The sequence below is a fragment of the Ranitomeya imitator genome, chromosome 1 (genome assembly GCF_032444005.1).
Source record: "Ranitomeya imitator isolate aRanImi1 chromosome 1, aRanImi1.pri, whole genome shotgun sequence".
NCBI lineage: Eukaryota > Metazoa > Chordata > Amphibia > Anura > Dendrobatidae > Ranitomeya > Ranitomeya imitator.
Genome location: NC_091282.1, coordinates 873,435,801 through 873,456,575, shown reverse-complemented (window position 1 = coordinate 873,456,575; position 20,775 = coordinate 873,435,801). Strand labels below are relative to the sequence as shown.

The window sequence follows — 20,775 nt, the reverse complement described above, 5'->3', positions numbered from 1 at the left end:
AGGCTTCTTTCTACACTCTCTTGCACTTGGCGATACTGCTTTTGCCGTATGATATCCCATTCCCATTTCTAGATCGATTGGTAATTGGCCGGGTCTTGCACGCATAAGGTAAGCTGGGGTGCAGTTGGTGGAGCTCACCGGGACATGATTATACAGATCCACCAAGTCAGGCAATTTCTCTGGCCATTGATTCCTTTTTGTCTCAGGTAAAGTCTTTAGTAGGTCTATTACAATATGGTTCATCTTCTCGCATAAGCCGTTTGTTTGTGGATGATAGGCCGTCGTCCGGATCTTTTTGCAACCATACATATTACAGAATTCTCTGAAGATCTCTGATTCAAAGGCTGTACCTTGGTCGGTGAGAGCCTGTTCCGGATATCCATGGGGTCTACAAAAGTACGTTTGGAACGCTTTGGCTGCTGTTTTTGCTGTCAGATCTTTTACGGGTACTACTACCAAGAAGCGTGAATAATGGTCCACGATGGTCAAGGCATAGACATAGCCGGATCGGCTTGGTGTCAACTTCACGTGGTTCATGGCTACAAGTTCAAGTGGTTGTTTGGTGATTATGGGCTGCAGTGGTGCTCTTTGGTTCTTTTGATCGTTTCTTCTGAGGTTGCACGGGCCACAATTTCTGCACCACTGTTCGATTGATTTTCTCATCCCGACCCAATAAAATCTTTCTCTTAGAAGTACTTCTAACTTTTTCCAACCGAAGTGACCAGCACCATTATGGAAAGCTTCGAGGACCATCTTGACATCTTGTTTAGGCACGATAATCTGCCAAACCAATTCATGTGTTTTCGGATTGGTGTACCTTCTACAGAGCTTCCCTTGATACAGGAACATTTTGCCTCTCTCTTTCCAGAGTTGATGCGTCTCTTCTGGGGCATCCTCATCGGGATATGTACTTTGCTCAGTTAACAGTTCCTTCACCAACTTCACAGCCGGATTGCTGTCTTGGGTGTCAGCCCATCTATGGTGTGCTAACGGATTAAAATTCACCTCTTGTTGTTTCTGATAGGTACTTGACTGATGATGTTTTGCCTTGGGATGATGGAAGACTGGTAGTTCAATTTCTTCAAGCTCCCCCGTTTCTTCTTCTACATCTCTCAAGTGTGGCATCCGGGATAGGGCATCGGCATTTCCATTCTTGCGACCTGCTCGATACTTGATCTTGAAGTTGTAATTAGATAACCGGGCTATCCATCGCTGTTCTAACGCACCTAATTTGGCTGTGTCCAGGTGGGTCAACGGATTGTTGTCAGTATAGACAATAAATTCTGCAGCGGCCAGATAGTGTTTGAAACGTTCAGTCACAGCCCAAACTACTGCCAGTGGTTCCAATTTGAAGGAGCTATAATTTTCTGGATTTCTTTCAGTAGGCCGGAGCTTTCTACTTGCAAAGGCGATGACTTTCTCCCGACCTTCTTGCTTTTGTGACAGCACCGCTCCTAGTCCCACATTACTGGCATCGGTGTAGAGGATGAAAGGTTGATGGTAATCTGGGTATGCCAGAACCTCTTCACCGGTTAGTGCCTTCTTTAGTTGTTCAAAGGAGTCTTCCCTTTCGTCGTTCCACTGGAAAGGAGGGTTTCGGTTTGAAGGTTTCTTCGTCTGCCCTACCAAGGCGTCTTGCAAGGGTGCTGCCAACTTGGTAAATCCTTTTATAAATCTGCGATAGTAACCCACCAATCCCAGGAATTGCCTCACTTCTTTTGCGCTGGTAGGTCTCGGCCAATCCCTTATGGCGGTTATTTTCTCGGGATCCGGTGCTACTCCCTCCGAACTCACGATGTGTCCCAGGTACTGTACCTTTGGCTTGAGAAGGTGACATTTGGATGGCTTGATTTTCATGCCATACCTGGATAAGGCTTCGAACACTTCTGCCAGGTCTTTTAAGTGTTGTTCGTAAGTCTTTGAGTAGACGATCACATCATCTAGGTACAGGAGGACGGTCTCGAAGTTCTTGTGTCCGAGGCAGCATTCCATCAGCCGCTGGAAGGTCCCGGATGCATTGCAGAGTCCGAACGGCATGTGATTAAATTCACTTAGACCCATTGGTGTGGTGAATGCCGTCTTTTCCTTATCTCTCTCAGCCACAGGGACTTGCCAATACCCGCTTGTTAAGTCTAAGGTGGAAAAATAATTAGCAGATTTCAAAGCGGTCAAGGACTCTTCTATCCTAGGCAAGGGGTAGGCGTCTTTATGGGTGATGTTATTAATCTGCCGGTAGTCTACGCACATTCTCATGGTTCCGTCTTTTTTTTTGACAATCACTAGAGGGGCCGCCCAGGGGCTACAGCTGTCTCTTATTACCCCGGCCTGTTTCATATCCCTCAGCATATCTTTTGCACATTGATAGTGAGCGGGCGGTATGGGTCTATATCTTTCTTTTATTGGGGGATGGTCACCGGTGGGGATTGTGTGTTCTACCCCTTCTATCCGTCCGAAGTCCAATGGGTGTTTACTGAAGACTTGTTCATATTCCGTCACTAGCCTATACACCCCTTGTTTTTGATGGGTAGGTGTTGAATTTATGCCCACGTGTAGCTGTTGGCACCAATCTTCCAATTCTCCATTTGAGCCGTTGACTTCCACCTGACAGGTTGGTTCTAAGGGCTCAATGGTTGTGATGGCATTGTTGTCAACAGTATATAGCTTTGCCACTGTAGCATACCTTGGCAATGTGACCTCTTCCTCTCCACAGTTCAAAAGTCGTACCGGCACTCGTCCCCGGTGTACCTCGACTACCCCTCGTGCTGTGAGTATAGTGGGCCTGCTGTCGGTGTACACTGGTTCTATTAATGCTTGATAATCTCGTCCCTTAGTACCAATGGCTGCTCTACACCATACCAGCATTTCTGTTTTTGGTGGGATTACAATAGACGTTGGATCACTTACCCTCACACTGCCGATTTCTCCACCTGCAACTTCTACCTGTTGCCTTAACATCAATACTTTTATTTCCCTCCGGAGAACTCTCTGTTGGCAGGATTGGGCAGTTTCAGCAATTTGCTGTAAGACAGAAATAACTTCGGAAAAGCAGTTCTCTAACACATTCATTCCTATCAATACAGTTGGTTCACAGTTCCGCCGGTCAACATCAACAACAATTATACCCTGTTTCTTCAATTCTACTTTACCAATCTTTATGGTCATCTCTCTGAATCCTAGTTTCGGTACCAACTTACCATTACTGGCCCATATATCTAGTTCAACATCAGAGGGCCCTTTATCAATATCTGCATCAGCCCAGTACCTCTTATAAAGGATATACGGTATAGATGAAATCTGGGAACCTGTGTCCAGCAAAGAGTTGAGGGGAATTCCGTCCAGCACGATAGGGATAATGGGTCGTCCTCCGATGTACCTGTCGTGCCAGGGTGTTGGGCCTTGAAAGTTCATTCCTGCGAAGCGGCCCGCATTCCCAGGGGATTCCCGTTTAAATCACAATCTCGTGCAAAGTGGCCTGGCTGCTGGCAACGGCGGCAAATGGGCTGTCCATCCGGTTGGTAGCGGTCGCGGGGTCGTCCTCTCCATGTCGGGTATCTCCGGGGTCTCATCCATGGAACATCTTCTCTATGGTTTGCCAACTCCATCTTGGGTCCTCTCATCTCCTGCATGGTTTTAGCCATTGAAGCAACAATATCAGTTAAAGAGTCAAGCTTTTGTTGAAGAGCCTCATTAGTACTGGGTCCCAGGGGCTTAGCAATGGCCCTGGACATAGCTGATGTCACTGGCACTCCCTGTTGTTGAGGAGCCTCTGCCATGGGTTGCGCAGGCTCCTGATCCCGAGGTGCCTCTGCCAGCTGGAGACGTATAGCGCTCTCCTTTAATTGGGCAAATGTCAATTCAGGGTTCTTAAAAACAAGCATGCTCACATGGCCCCGGTGAGAAGGGGTGTAGAGTCCCTCAATAAATTGATCTCTTAGCAGTTTATCCGCTCCGGTGTTAAAAATGGGTTCAGCCAGTGTAAGTGATTTAAGGGCTTCCTGCAGGTTTAAGGCAAAGTCTCTCACGCCCTCATTAACTTTTTGTTTGCAATTAAAGAATCGTACTTTAGCTTTGCTGCTGGCAGTGCTTTCAAATGTAGCTTTTAATCCAGCAAATATGCGTTCAACAGTGCCTTTTAGATCAGCTGCCCATGCTGTGACTTCTCGCTTAGCATGGCCACTTAACTGCATCATCAGGAGACTAACACGCTGAACTTCACCCACGGGGAACATGTCAAAATGGGTCAGCATCTTTTCTCTGAAATCGTCAAGGGTATTAGGCTCACCTTCATACATTGGAAGCCACGGGCCACCCGGGGTATATGGCATCAGCACCGGCATGATGGGCGCCACTCCTTGCACCGCTGCACTACCGGACTCTCTATCGACACTCTGTCTTTCAGCTGCATTAGCGTCGCCGGGTGCTGCGGCGTCTCCGTGCTGCGACATACTGTGCCCCCTTAGTTAATCCGGACCCTTCCGGTCCTCCGCTTCCGTCGGGATAGTGTAGATTCATTCCGCTGTGCAGCAGGATTGGTTTTCCCCTTGCTCTGACGTCAGAGCGCTCAGCTTGGTGCCGCCCACAAAGACACGCCCCCTGCTGCTCCCGCCCGCCGCGCGCTCTGTAATGGTGGATTCTGAAGTTTTTCAGTCAGACTGGGGCTCAGGTAATGGCGTAGCTCAATTAACAGTCTCGTGCCTAACGGCTATGAGGTGATTACCTCAGGGGATGGCGGCCATCTTTACTCCATTATAACCAATGGGGAAAAATCACTTTCAATAGTTTTTAATGGGAAATGGAATTTTCTTTAATAAAGTCAATTTTCAAGATTTTTCATCCAAGTTTTCACAGTTTTGGGCTCCAATCACGGCACACAATACCCGGTATACGGGCTGGCCGGATCCTGTTCGTGACGCCAATTGTGACGTCCAGGAGACCGGGGTACCCAGCACCGGACCAATGGGGTCTGTCTCTTAAGCGGGATGTCACGGGTGGCTTGACCCGGTGCTGTGGCCTCAGGCAATGCACAGTGTAAGGGGTATCGTGAGGGGACAGGCACTTACTTGATCAGCAGCAGGTTCTCCCAGCGGTGACGATCCCGATCCTGGATAGATGGCTATTGTCCAAATGAAAGACTGAGGCGTTGAAACGTTTAACCAGTTTACTTCAACATAAAGGGATTTACAACCAGTCCTGTCACCGGAGTCTGTATGGGAACTCTGAATTACTTTGACCCTGCCGGGGTCTTCGCCTCTTATTGTACGCAATTTCTGTGTGGCCCTGCTGCTGTATGTGAACTGGCTGCCGGCCCAATCTGTCCCCTCCGGGTCCTGGTTCAACGGGCAACCCGAGTCCTTTTATCGGCTTACCCCCTCCAGGAGTACCGCTGAACTCTGTGTCTGTTGCTGCGTCCGGCCCTAGTGAAGCTGATATCACCTCATGTTTTTCCGGTTGCTGTATTATATATAATGAATACAGCCACGGATCCGGTATCCGTCTTTGCGCCTGTTCTGGGTAGTGATTAATGCTACCCGGTTCTCACAATATCCTTTTTCTCTGTCCCTTTTCTCCTCAGGCCGGTGATTTGGGCCTGGAAACTGTCATAGGGCTGTTAGAAATTCAGCTGTATGACCTCTCACTTTCAGCTCCTTAGCCCAACTGCCAGTTCTTCTCTCAGACCAGAATGGATCAAGGGGAGTCTCTGGAGCTCCCCCTTCTGGCCGGAGGTGGTAATGCAGTTTTGCTATCTTAGTACTTGTATTTAGTGTCAGTAACTATTTTTGTGGCAAATACCCCTAGGGGTGCCACACAGTCATTGTCCCTGCCCATCCCTGAAACAAAACGTCATCAGTGACGCTCGTTTCAGGGGCTGGTCCTTGCGCTGTCCCCCCTAAGAGTTTCCCTTGTGCAGTGTCTCCCTACATGCATCGTATCCCCCAATGCCCAGTGCAATGAGCTCAATGTCCGGTCAGTTGTCGGTTTAGATGAATAGTAGTAAGCCGGCAGCAGAGTGGTGAGTGCAGTGACAGTAACCGCAGCCTCTGCCAGCATGCACTGGGATATTCAAATGAAGCATCATCAGACAGTGAATAATAAAAAAAATACAAAAGCAGTTAGCTGGTGTAGTTAGGGAATGGTAGGGAATTTTAAAGCAACTATAAACAGTAAAAAATAGCTTAGATTATGAGACTAAATAGATAGGGAGTTAGGATAAATATGCATGCCTTGTCTTCGTACCACCGCTTTAAGGGGTTAATACAGTCTGGTTGTTCTATTGATGTATAAAGCAGCATTAATGTTATATAAATATAAAATCAAAATTTGTTACTTCTATGTGCATTTTTTTTCAGCGAAATTTCAAGTTGTCCTGAGAGGGAATGGATTTTTATTTGGGAAAAATATCGAGAATGTTGCCTGCACCTACCACCTCAACAAGACAATAATCCGTAAGTATTTTGAGAAGAGTTCAATGCATCACAAAGAAAACAAATGCCTGTAGTTTACTTAGCAAAATCCTGATGACAGGTTTACTTTAAAGGGAACCTGTCTCCAGGTTTGTCCCATATGAGGTAAGGCCAGTACCTTTCAGCCCTATATACAGCATTATAATTTGCTGTATATAGACCCTCAAACCAACCTGCAAGACAAGAAAAGACAAGAAAAAGAGCTTTTATTATATTCATCTACAGGGCGGTCGGGTCCGATGGGTGTCTCTGGTCTTGATCCAGCCCTCCTCTCTTCTTGTCCTCCTTCTTACTTCGTGTGGATGAAGTGTCCTACATCATCCACACAGTCTTCCCGGCATTGCACTCCTGTGCAGGGCACATTTCTATGCTCTGTCAAGGGCAGAGCAAATTACTGCAGTGCACATGCATAGGAAAAGGCCAAAGAGCCCTGGCACATGCGCACTGCAGTACTTTACTCTGCCTTAGTCAGGGCAGAGAAGAACGCGAACGAGCACGATGGAACATTGTCATGCATAAAAATCGTGGTTTTATTGAAAGATGCAGACTTTTTTTGCACTACTACTTGAAGAAAGTGTCTTCTAAAAGCTGACAGTAGGTGTGGAAACTGATGATGAGTCTATGTTTACCCCAAAAAGGTTAAACTAGCCTATCACTTACGATACCCACCTATAGCAGTAGCCCACCCACACCTTGCTGGTGTCTGATTAGAACAGGAAGTCTGTGCTCATTACTGATTCAGCAACAGGTCAATCCATCCATCTCGTCTCTCATTATTCTGGCATTTCGCAAATAATAATTATGGTAATCCTAATTGACCTCAAACCATAGAGGTTTATTCTGATTTCATGTCAGATATTGACAAAAATGAGCATATGTATCTTTTTATATAGTGTATGTGCACTTCTAGTTTTAACTGTACATTTTTTCTCCATTATTCTCAGTTGGAGACATATTAAAATGCAAAGCAGTGTGTTTCAATAAGTCTAAAACCCATGTTTTCCTGTCTGTACCATTAACAGCTAGTTGAGAAAAGAACACAAAAATTGCTTCCTTTTAAGAAAAAAATGGGGAATATATATCAAAATTCAGAAATACATACATTTTTACTTATATTTCCTTCATATACATCTGCAGACATACAAATGTGAACCTAGTATAATGTTATTGTAACTCAATTTATGGAAAATGTATAAAAAGAGTACATTGGTGATAATGCTGTGTCTGTAGGTTTGCACAATGTAACTGCTTTTGTTGTCTACTTGTTTTAGCTATTAATCTGGTTTTGGTTTTAGAATTAATATTATCAAAATTATTTTTTTTTTAAAGATGAAAAGCCCCTTGAAGTAAAATCACAATACATGCTCTGCCCGGTGACTGAGCTTCATGAAGATGGACAGTAAGTAGCTTCCTTATTCTTAAAAGTTTCTCTTCTTAATTATGTGTAGCATCTGTAATTCCCAAAGAAAGTGATACAAACCGAAGCAAGTTATGCAGTCTCCATTCTTGTTAGAGGTTAAAAGTTAGTGAAACACTAGTGATATTTGTGTCAAATGCTCAGGAGGTATATGCCCAATACTGTCCAGAGTCAGAATGGATGTCTAAGAATTATTAATAATTGAATCTTTTCAAATTCAAATTCACCAGATATGTGAATTTTTTTTAACAAAAACATCATTTGCAGGAAATTGAGTCGCTGCGAATCTCAATAATGCAAATCCTCCAACTGCGGAATAAGTGCACATAGCACCCCAAGGTCTCCTAAGAACACATACAACTCCATTTAAGATCTCAAATACAAACAAATCAGTAGTAATGTCAGGGTTAACTCACTGTAGAGATGGTTGATAGCCTAGCCCATTTAATAACACGGCAGTTATACCTCTTAGTGATTTTTGATCAGGCAGACAGTTGTTTGCAGAGCTATAACTCAGTCTGATGATGTTGCTGTCAGAGGTAACAACATCCTGCTGTGACTGAGATTATTATTATTATTTATTTATATAGCACCATTAATTCCATGGTGCTGTACATGTGAAAGGGGTTACACACAGGGTTATAGATATCGTTAACAGTAAACAAATTTACAGTGACAGACTGGTACAGAGGGGAGAGGACCCTGTCCTTGCGGACTTACATTCTTCAGGATAGTGGGGAAGAGACAGGAGGTTGGTGTGCTGCAGCACTAGTCGTGGTGAGGCGGCAGCTCGGGTGGTCGTGGCAGCAGTTCGGGTGGTCGTGGCGACAGCTCGGGTGGTCAGTGACATGGCGGCAGCTCAGGTGGTCAGTGACGTGTGACGTGGTGGCAGCTCGGGTGGTCGGTGTCATGGCGGCAGCTCGGGTGGTCAGTGACATGGCGGCAGCTCGGGTGGTCGGTGACATGGCGGCAGCTCGGGTGGTCGGTGACATGGCGGCAGCTCGGGTGGTCGGTGACCTGGCGGCAGCTCGGGTGGTTGGTGAGGAGGCCGAATGGTTATTGCAGGCTGTAGGCTTTCCTGAAGAGATGGGTTTTCAGGTTCCGTCAGGTAGAATAGGGGGAGAGAGGTGCATGGATTCAGGGGTGCAGTGGGTATTCCAGGTTAGCAGACAGTGTGAGATGAGTAATATGCTATATATTTCATGATGCTCTCCGCTTTCTCCCCACTTATATGTTTTCCAGAAGCAAAGGAGGACAATTGTGGCTTACTTTCGGTAATACTACTGCCTAGACGTATAGTGTTGTGGGTGGTGCTTCTGTTAGTAGTTCCCACATTCTTATTATGTTTTTAAATTTTTTACACAATTCCATCCATAGCCATTTTCACTTTTTCTTTTATCATACATATTGTTCAACAATAGAATGTATTTTTGACAGTATTTTCAACCCCAATTATTCAACACATGCAAAAAAGGACAATAAGAAATTCTAGATTAGTAAATACGTGTACAAAATATGACAGCAGACTTCCGTATAAATGGCATCTATGGTAGTTAAATTTTACTAGTAAAAAAGATACCATTAAATGTATACATTTTTTTAACATTTTTTTCTAACTTTTTTTAATTTACCAAAAACGATCTGATAAGAAATGATGGATAGTTACATATTTAAAAAGACAACTCCTGCTAAATTGAGCTGTATTATTGTGGCATGTACAGGTGTAAATTTGACTAGTAAATAGTGATGAGCAAATATACTCGTTACTTGAGATTTCCCGAGCACGCTCAGGTGTCCTCGGAGATTTAGCTTTCTTCGCCGCAGCTGGATGATTTACAACTACTAGCCTGCTTGATTACATGTGGAGATTCCCTAGCAACCAGGCAACCCCCACATGTACTTAGCCTAGCTAATAGCTGTAAATCATTCACCTGAGGCGATGAAAACTAAACCTCCGAGCACTAAAAAATACTCGGAGGACACCCGAGCGTGCTCGAGAAATCTCGAGTAACGAGTTTATTTGATCATCACTACTAGTAAAGCAAATGTCAAAAAATATATTGCTTGCAACATGCACAATTTTGTGAGATAGTGTTAGGCGTCGAAATTTTCCCACTGCGCGGGATAGATCCAAAGCATCTGCTCCTGTGGTCTCCCATACAAGTCCGGCCGAGGTGGGTGCTTCTCAGCACAGATGTCGGTCCCAACATCTTGCTCAGGCTCATGGTATTCATTTGGTTACTACTGGCTTCCAGTCAAACCTATGATAACGAGCAATAGGCAGTTGCAGTCTGATGCTCGGGAGTCCAGAGATCACCCCACTGAGCATGTCGTCTGTGATGTGGCGTTTGCTCATTGGTGGTCGGACGGTGGCAGTTCCAGATTGGCCCACACATGACGTCTCAGCCGACTGGGCGTGAGTGTTTGAGGTGGAACTTTGTGTATAAAAGACCCCCAGCGGCGCACATGGGCGTGTTTTTATCACTTACGTGTGGTGTATGTGAGTGGATACGCTACCACTCTGTTTGCACGTGTCGCTCTATACTCTGAGAGGTCTTGCATTGGCAGGTAGGGTTAGGACTGGAAAGCTACCCCTTGGCTTAGCATCTGTTTCCTACATGTGTGCGGATAGCACAGTTGAGTTACAGAGCAAGTCCAAGCCTCAGGCTACACCTCTCAGGGAAAGCATCAGGGCTTTGGACCTAGCGTCACATGAGCTCTTCCTTTGGCTTAGCATCTGCTTTATTCTTGTGCGCGATTGACACAGTTTAGTTGCAGAGTGAACGCAATCCACATGCTTCCATCCCTGTGATGTTTAACAGGGTATAGTACTCAGCAGCCTGAGTGCAGTACCTCTCAGTAAAGTAACTGAGCTTAGTACTTTGCGTTCCGTTCATACTGTGTGGAGTTAACGCAGTCTGATTTAGTTTAACGCTCGCAGCTTCGTTCCACCATTGTTCACACTAGCAGCAGTTATCCATCTCTGCACGGTCGACCCCGGGTTGTGATTGCACTTTATTACTTATTTTTATTTAGTGCAATCCGCCAACCCTAGCAAATGGTCACAATTTAATGACTGGATTTTGTGGAATTTTATTTTGTTTGCTTTTTTTAAACAATAATTCCCCTTTCACAAAAACAAGTATTGCACAAAAAAAGCAAATTCTCATTTTAGCCACTTGTGGTACATCAAATACAAATACATCTTCTGTGACATTGGTTTCAGTTTTTTTTGTTCTGTAAAAAATATTGTGGTATATAGCTTCTGCATTCTAATGCATTATGAATGAAAAATTTTCTTTTTAATTATAATTCAAATGCAGCAGGACAGATTCCAGCTACATCATATCACTGATTAATCATACCGAGTCTGTCACTGCTGCTGCTAACAGGTTTCTTATCTTTCTACTCTTATCTTTCTACTCTCATCAATTGAATCTGCATTATTCTGATGACTACACTCATCTTCTTCACTGCTGCAGTTGTACAACTACTGTCTAAAGTATTTGTCCATTGTGTTAGGGATTTCTCTTCCTAAGTATATTGCTAAGCTGTGAGCCCTGACTTCCTCTCACTATCCGAAATCACACTACAATGACTGTTGCATTCCCTGCCTAGGCTATAATAAGTCATCTTTATTGGCTGTGCTATACCATGTGATAGCAGCAAGGCATTAAAGGAAAGCCTGCATAATCATACTTGAGATCATTATAGCCTAATGTGGCTGATACAGTCTTCTGTCATATATAGAAAGTCTGCTGCCAGTTTTTGATGATTCATGCAAATTAAATCATAAAGAGTTTTAATATTTTGGTACCTGAAAATTTCCTAAAACTCAGTTTGGTTTGAATTCACATTGAATTGATTTGCTCATCTCTGCTAGGAATCCATTCATCATAAGAGCCCAATATATATTAAAAAGTATACCGTATATACTTGTGTATATGCTGAGTTTTTCAGCACATTTTTTATGCTGAAAACACCCCCTCAGCTTATACACAAGTCATTGTCCCAGAAAGATGGCGGGGGAGTGAGAGCGGTGGAGCAGCGGGTCACAGAGACAGGAGAATGGCTCTGGCAATGAATATTCATTTCTCTTATAGCGCGCACAGGTACAGCCGCAGCCGCCGGCTTCCAGCACACATCATACTTACCTTCCCTGCGCATCCTCGCTGCATCTCGTTCTGGTGCTCTTCCGGCCGAGCAGTCACGTGTTCCCCGCTCATTAAGGTAACGAATATTCACCTCAAACCACTCCCATAGGTGTGGAGTGAATATTCATTACCTTAATGAGTGTGGACATGCGATCGCTCGGCCGTAACAGCTGCTGGCATGGAATGGGATGCAGTGAGGGCGCACGGGTAAGGTAAATATGATGTGTTTTTTTGTTTTTTTATAGGAGCCATGCATACAAGGACAGGGATGGGGAGCCTTGCATGCAAGGATAGAGGTAATGAGCCATGCATAGGAGGATGGGGATAAGGAGCCATGCATACAGGGACGAGGAGCGATGCATACAAGGACAGGGATGGGGAGCCTTGCATGCAAGGATAGAGGTAATGAGCCATGCATAGGAGGATGGGGATAAGGAGCCATGCATACAGGGACGAGGAGCGATGCATACAAGGGCAGGGATGGGAAGCCGTTCATACAAGGACAGGGATGGGAAGCCGTTCATACAAGGACAGGGATGGGGAGCCATGCATACAAGGACAGGGATGTGGAGCCATGCATAGAATGATAGGGATGAGGAGACAACGTATATCGGGCTTATAATCAAGTCAATATGTTTTCCCAGTTTTTTGTGGCAAAATTAGGTGCCTCGGTTTATACACGAGTATATACGTAACTTCTTAAAATACATATTTTTGCAGCAGTTCACTGTATAGGAAAGAGTAATCTTTTGTGCCTTTCTATACAGTTAACAAAATACAAACTGACCACATGGAAGACAAAAAACCTTTTTTTCGCCTCAGTCTTGCAAATGGAGACCAATAGGGATGTTAAAGTATACATAGAGAAAAGCACCCCTGTACATTCTACGATAATTGTACCAATGCAGTGTGCATTTTAACTAAGATTGGTAGCCAGACACAAGTTGGAAACCACACACTTAGGAGTGTGTGCTATTAAGTTTTTAGAGTTCCCTACTACAAATAGTGATTTTAATATTTTTTTCTGTGTATGCGAGTGGTTGTAAGATCATATACCATTTTCTTTTATGATAGCTATTGTATTCTATACTTACATTCATGTTTTATACCATACTTTACAGTAGCATGGAAGTTGGCAGTACTATTGATTACTAGTGATAGCTAAAATTAGAAAAAAAACTGCACCATCATTAGGAATATAATATCAGGAGGACATGGAGCCAAACGTAGGATAAAATGTAAGATCTTTATTGATAAATACAAAACATTAAAATTTAAACAATCCATAACACGTCAGAGTAAAGACGTAACCAGTAAACATGTGAAGGGAAAAATCCCCTCCCCCAACAATCCCTCATGTATCGTACATAGCCACAGAAAAGAGGGCAACGTATAATGCAAGCCTAACAGGAACACCAAATGGTAACGCCTATGTGAGTAGGGGCACACTTGAGAAAGCGGCGTGCAGCGCCGCGAAATGCACATCGGGGATCGCTCTCTGGCTGCACCCTTCCCTCCTCATCCCCCTTGCGGTAAGCCACCTGGTCACCTTTGTCTCTTTGACATATCGGTTTGTTGGGCACACTGCTTTAACCCTAGATATTTGGGATAGACTATGTATGATATTCAGTGTGCCCCTACTCACATGGGCATTACCATTTGGTGTTCCTGTTAGGCTCGCATTATACGTTGCCCTCTTTTCTGTGGCTATGTACGGTACATGAGGGATTGTTGGGGGAGGGGATTTTTCCCTTCACATGTTTACTGGTTACGTCTTTACTCTGACGTGTTATGGATTGTTTAAATTTTAATGTTTTGTATTTATCAATAAAGATCTTACATTTTATCCTACGTTTGGCTCCCTGTCCTCCTGATATTATATGATCGCTTTGGAGTGGATTTAGTTCGTCTGGGTGCCCATAGAAATTTTTCTTTTTCTGGGTTTTTGCTTCCCAGACTGTTGTCATGTTTGTGGGATTATGTATATTACCATCATTAGGAATGCTAGCCATTTATGACCAATACGGACACAGATTCCTACAGAAGGAACATGAAAAACCTGTTTTTTGTTTCCTCCACTCCAATCGGTTAGCTATTTTTTTTTTGCTATAAAGACAACTTTTCAGGTGTTTTTACTATAACAATTCTAGAGTATTTTCTGTTACTCTGCATTGTGGCGTTCCTCCTAGAATAGTAGTGAATCGTAGCTGGACGTTATCAGTCATGAGTGTGTCCCTTCTATGTCCTCTTCCTCTTTGAAGAGGCTATTTGAATGTATAAATTGTCAGAGGAGCATTGCATAGACTAAAAGTCTCTTTACACTTGCTTGGCACTCTCTACAAGGAGAAACATTCCACCTCAAGCCCTCTGTTAGAGGCCGCTCACCAAATCAGACATCCTACTTTCCTCAGTTGTTTAATTTTGTAGAATAAAAGCAGATCACAGACATGGCACAAAACTAAAGTCATTTCAAACGGCAACTTTCTGGCTTTAAGAATCAGTAAAAGAAATCAAGAACAAATAATGTGGTAGTCAGTAATGGTTACTTTTTTTTAACCAAGCATCCTCCAAAGCTGGTGAGTCCATATTTTTTTGCCAGGGGTTGTAGTTGGCAGGTGAGTTCAATTTGCCTTCCTCTCTGAAGAGAATATTTGCATATCCCTTCTAAATCTGACAGCTTCCATTCCCAAATTGGCCAAATTAACATCCAGTTGTGAATTTATTGATAAATATTCAGGAGGAATAACAGAACAGAAGAATAGTACAAAGACTTGTACAGTTGCATGTAAACGTTTGGGCACCATGCATAGCTAGTACATAGAAGCACCCCCTTCTGCAAGTATCACAGCTTGTAAATGCCTTTTATAGCCAGCCAAGACTCTTTCAATTCTTGTTTGAGGGATTTGTTTATCCATACTTCCTTGAAAAAATTCTTACAGTTCTGATTCCTGGATCATCTTGTATGCACTACTATTTTGGGGTCTAGCCACAGATTTTCAATGATGTTCAGATCTGGGGACTGTGAGGGACATTGTTAAACCTTGAGCTTGCACCTTGTGAGGTAGTCTGTTGTGGATTTTGACATGTGTTTAGAATCATTTGTAGAAGCCATCCTCTTTTCAACTTCATCTTTTTACAGATGGTGGTATGATTGCATAAAGAATTTGTTGAAATTTCATTGAGTTCCTTCTTCCCTCTACCCATGAAATGTTCTTTGTGCAATTGACTGTAACACAACCCCAAAGCATAATTAATCCTTTGCTTAACGGTTGGCAAGATGTTCTTTTTCTGAAATGCTGTGCTCTATTTTATGCACACATTCCTATGATCATTGTGGCCAAAGATGTTGTGAATTCTGTGGCAGAGCTCCCTCCTGTGGTCACAAGTGGTTCTTCGGCTGGTTCTCTCTGTGAGCTTCCGTTGGTGGAGGAAAGTGGTACTGCGGCTTCTGAGTTTCCTTCCTCAGGTGATGTGGTGAAGTCGTTAGGTGCTGCTCTATTTAACTCCACCTAGTGCTTTGATCCTGGCCTCCAGTCAATGTTCTAGTATTGGACCTGTTTCCTCCTGGATCGTTCCTGTGGCCTGCTGCTCTGCATAGCTAAGTTCCTCTTTGCTATTTGTTTGCTGTTTTTTTCTGTCCAGCTTGTCAATTTGTTTTTTACTGCTTGCTGGAAGCTCTGGGACGCAGAGGGTGTACCTCCGTGCCGTTAGTTCGGTACGGAGGGTCTTTTTGCCCCCTTTGCGTGGTTTTTGTAGGGTTTTGTGTTGACCGCAAAGTAACCTTTCCTATCCTCGCTCTGTTCAGAAAGTTGGGCCTCACTTTGCTAAATCTATTTCATCTCTACGTTTGTCTTTTCATCTTAACTCACAGTCATTATATGTGGGGGCTGCCTGTTGTGAATTCTGTGGCTGAATTCACTCCTGTGGTCACAAGTGGTACTGCAGCTTCTGAGCTTCCTCCCTCAGGTGTTCTGGTGAGCTCGTTAACTGCTTCATTACTTAACTCCGCCTGATGCTGCTATCCTTGCTCCTTGTCAATGTTTCAGTGTTGGATCTGAGCTTCTCCTGATTGTTCCTGTGACCTGCTGCTCTGTATAGCTAAGTGCCTTTTGCTTTTTTTCTGTCCAGCTTGTCTTTTGTTTTGCTGGAAGCTCTGAGACGCAAAGGGTGTACCGCCGTGCCGTTAGTTCGGCACGGTGGGTTTTTTTTTGCCCCCTTTGCATGGTTTTGCTTTAGGGTTTTTTGTAGACTGCAAAGTTCGCTTTACTGTCCTCGCTCTGTCCTAGAATATCGGGCCCCACTTTGCTGAATCTATTTCATCCCTACGTTTTGTCTTTTCATCTTACTCACAGTCATTATATGTGGGGGGCTGCCTTTTCCTTTGGGGAATTTCTCTGGGGCAAGTCAGGCCTATTTTTCTATCTTCAGGCTAGCTAGTTTCTTAGGCTGTGCCGAGTTGCCTAGGTAGTTGTTAGGCGCAATCCACAGCCGCTTTTAGTTGTGTTTAGGATAGGATCAGGTGTGCAGTCTACAGAGTTTCCACGTCTCAGAGCTCGTTCTTGTATTTTTGGGTATTTGTCAGATCACTGTGTGCGCTCTGATCGCTAAGCACACTGTGTTTCTGGATTGCCTTCATAACACCTGTCATTAGCAAACATAACAGTACAAGGAGCCAAACTAATGATTCTCAATAGAGGGAAAGAAAAAGTTCTGACATCCTTTTTTTTTTTTTTCTACTCTGTGTTCACTTTTTTTTTTCCCCTAGACATTTGGGTGATTCTGGACACAGGTGTGGACATGGATATTCAGGGTCTGTGCTCTTCAATGGATAATCTCGTTATAAATGTACAAAAAATTCAAGATACTATTGATCAGAAATCTATGTTAGAACCAAGAATTCCTATTCCTGATTTGTTTTTTGGAGATAGAACTAAGTTTCTAAGTTTCAAAAATAATTGTAAGCTATTTCTGGCCTTGAAACCTCATTCTTCTGGTAATCCTATTCAACAGGTTTTGATTATTATTTCTTTTTTGCGCGGCGACCCTCAAGACTGGGCATTTTCTCTTGCGCCAGGAGACCCTGCATTGAGTAGTGTCGATGCGTTTTTCCTGGCGCTCGGATTGCTGTACGATGAGCCTAATTCAGTGGATCAGGCTGAGAAAAATTTGCTGGCTTTGTGCCAGGGTCAGGATGATATAGAAGTATATTGTCAGAAATTTAGGAAATGGTCAGTACTCACTCAGTGGAATGAATCTGCGCTGGCAGCTTTGTTCAGAAAGGGTCTCTCTGAGGCTCTTAAGGATGTCATGGTGGGATTTCCTATGCCTGCTGCTTTGAATGAGTCTTTGTCTTTGGCCATTCAGATCGGTCGACGCTTGCGCGAGCGTAAATCTGTGCACCATTTGGCGGTACTGCCTGAGGTTAAACCTGAGCCTATGCAGTGCGATAGGACTGTGACTAGAGTTGAACGGCAGGAATACAGACGTCTGAATGGTCTGTGTTTCTACTGTGGTGATTCCACTCATGCTATTTCTGATTGTCCTAAGCGCACTAAGCGGTCCGCTAGGTCTGCCGTCATTGGTACTGTACAGTCCAAATTCCTTCTGTCCATTACCTTGATATGCTCTTTGTCGTCGTTTTCTGTCATGGCGTTTGTGGATTCGGGCGCTGCCCTGAATCTGATGGATTTGGATTATGCTAAACGTTGTGGGTTTTTCTTGGAGCCTTTGCGGTGTCCTATTCCATTGAGAGGAATTGATGCTACACCTTTGGCCAAGAATAAACCTCAATACTGGGCCCAGCTGACCATGTGCATGGCTCCTGCACATCAGGAAGTTATTCGCTTTCTGGTGTTGCATAATCTGCATGATGTGGTCGTGTTGGGGTTGCCATGGCTACAAACCCATAATCCAGTATTGGATTGGAATTCCATGTCGGTATCCAGCTGGGGTTGTCAGGGGGTACATGGTGATGTTCCATTTTTGTCGATTTCGTCATCCACCCCTTCTGAGGTCCCAGAGTTCTTGTCTGATTATCAGGACGTATTTGAAGAGCCCAAGTCCGATGCTCTACCTCCGCATAGGGATTGTGATTGTGCTATCAATTTGATTCCTGGTAGTAAATTCCCTAAAGGTCGATTATTTAATTTATCCGTGCCCGAACACGCCGCTATGCGCAGTTATGTGAAGGAATCCCTGGAGAAGGGACATATTCGCCCATCGTCATCACCACTGGGAGCAGGGTTCTTCTTTGTAGCCAAGAAGGATGGTTCGCTGAGACCGTGTATTGACTACCGCCTTCTTAATAAGATCACTGTTAAATTTCAGTATCCCTTGCCATTGTTATCTGACTTGTTTGCTCGGATTAAGGGGGCTAGTTGGTTCACTAAGATAGATCTTCGTGGTGCGTATAATCTGGTGAGAATCAGGCAAGGAGATGAATGGAAAACTGCATTCAATACGCCCGAGGGTCATTTTGAGTATCTAGTGATGCCGTTCGGACTTGCCAATGCTCCATCTGTGTTTCAGTCTTTTATGCATGACATCTTCCGTGAGTATCTGGATAAATTCCTGATTGTTTACTTGGATGACATTTTGATCTTCTCAGATGATTGGGAGTCTCATGTGAAGCAGGTCAGAATGGTTTTTCAGGTCCTGCGTGCTAACTCTTTGTTTGTGAAGGGATCAAAGTGTCTCTTCGGTGTGCAGAAAGTTTCATTTTTGGGGTTCATCTTTACCCCTTCTACTATCGAGATGGATCCAGTTAAGGTCCAAGCCATCCAGGATTGGATTCAGCCGACATCTCTGAAAAGTCTGCAAAAGTTCCTGGGCTTTGCTAATTTTTATCGTCGCTTCATCTGTAATTTTTCTAGCATTGCCAAACCATTGACCGATTTGACCAAGAAGGGTGCTGATTTGGTTAATTGGTCTTCTGCTGCTGTGGAAGCTTTTCAGGAGTTGAAGCGTCGTTTTTGTTCTGCCCCTGTGTTGTGTCAGCCAGATGTTTCTCTTCCGTTCCAGGTCGAGGTTGATGCTTCTGAGATTGGAGCAGGGGCGGTTTTGTCACAGAGAGGTTCTGATTGCTCAGTGATGAAACCATGTGCTTTCTTTTCCAGGAAGTTTTCGCCCGCTGAGCGTAATTATGATGTGGGCAATCGAGAGTTGCTGGCCATGAAGTGGGCATTCGAGGAGTGGCGTCATTGGCTTGAAGGAGCTAAGCATCGCGTGGTGGTATTGACTGATCATAAGAACTTGACTATCTCGAGTCTGCCAAGCGCTTGAATCCTAGACAGGCCCGTTGGTCGTTATTTTTTGCCCGCTTCGACTTTGTGATTTCGTACCTTCCGGGCTCTAAAAATGTGAAGGCGGATGCTCTGTCTAGGAGTTTTGTGCCCGACTCTCCGGGTTTATCTGAGCCAGCGGGTATCCTCAAGGAAGGAGTCATTGTGTCTGCCATCTCCCCTGATTTGCGGCGGGTGCTGCAAAAATTTCAACCTGATCGTTGTCCAGCAGAGAAACTGTTCGTCCCTGATAGGTGGACTAATAAACTTATCTCTCAACTTCATTGTTCGGTGTTGGCTGGTCATCCTGGAATCTTTGGTACCAGAGAGTTAGTGGCTAGATCCTTCTGGTGGCCATCTCTGTCACGGGATGTACGTACTTTTGTGCAGTCCTGTGGGATTTGTGCTAGGGCTAAGCCCTGCTGTTCTCGTGCCAGTGGGTTGCTTTTGCCCTTGCCGGTCCCAAAGAGGCCTTGGACACATATTTCGATGGATTTCATTTCTGACCTTCCCGCTTCTCAAAAGATGTCAGTCATTTGGGTGGTCTGTGATCGCTTTTCTAAAATGGTCCATCTGGTGCCCTTGGCTAAATTGCCTTCCTCCTCTGATTTGGTACCTTTGTTCTTTCAGCATGTGGTTCGGTTGCATGGCATTCCTGAGAATATTGTTTCTGACAGAGGTTCCCAGTTTGTTTCAAGGTTTTGGCGAGCCTTTTGTGGTAGGATGGGCATTGACCTATCCTTTTCCTCGGCTTTCCATCCTCAGACTAATGGCCAGACCGAACGAACCAATCAGACCTTGGAAACATATCTGAGATGTTTTGTTTCTGCAGACCAGGATGATTGGGTGTCCTTTTTGCCGTTGGCTGAGTTCGCCCTTAATAATCGGGCCAGCTCGGCTACCTTGGTTTCTCCATTTTTTTGCAATTCTGGGTTCCATCCTCGTTTCTCTTCAGGACAGGTTGAGTCTTCGGACTGTCCTGGTGTGGATTCTGTGGTGGATAGGTTGCAGCAGATCTGGACTCAGGTAGTGGACAATTTGATCTTGTCCCAGGAGAAAGCTCAACTTTTCGCTAATCGCAGACGCCGTGTGGGTCCCCGACTTCGTGTTGGGGATCTGGTTTGGTTATCTTCTCGTCATATTCCTATGAAGGTTTCCTCTCCTAAATTTAAACCTCGTTTTATTGGTCCGTATAGGATTTCTGAGGTTCTCAATCCTGTGTCTTTTCGTTTGACCCTCCCAGACTCCTTTTCCATACATAATGTATTCCATAGGTCGTTGTTGCGGAGATACGTGGCACCTATGGTTCCATCTGTTGAGCCTCCTGCCCCGGTTTTGGTGGAGGGGGAATTGGAGTATATTGTGGAGAAGATTTTGGATTCTCGTGTTTCTAGACGGAAACTCCAGTATCTGGTTAAATGGAAGGGTTATGCTCAGGAAGATAATTCCTGGGTTTTTGCCTC

General features: G+C 44.4%; 1 protein-coding gene across 2 annotated transcripts in view; it reads left to right on the top strand.

The window, feature by feature from the left end:
* Positions 1 to 20,775, top strand: part of ANTXR2 (ANTXR cell adhesion molecule 2) — a 398,739-nt gene that overhangs the window by 179,593 nt on the left and 198,371 nt on the right. For both annotated transcript variants that reach the window (XM_069742748.1, XM_069742756.1), the window contains 2 exons: positions 6,348 to 6,443; positions 7,791 to 7,860. In XM_069742748.1, coding sequence (XP_069598849.1) covers positions 6,348 to 6,443; positions 7,791 to 7,860 — 166 coding nt within the window. The remainder of the gene's footprint in view (positions 1 to 6,347; positions 6,444 to 7,790; positions 7,861 to 20,775) is intronic.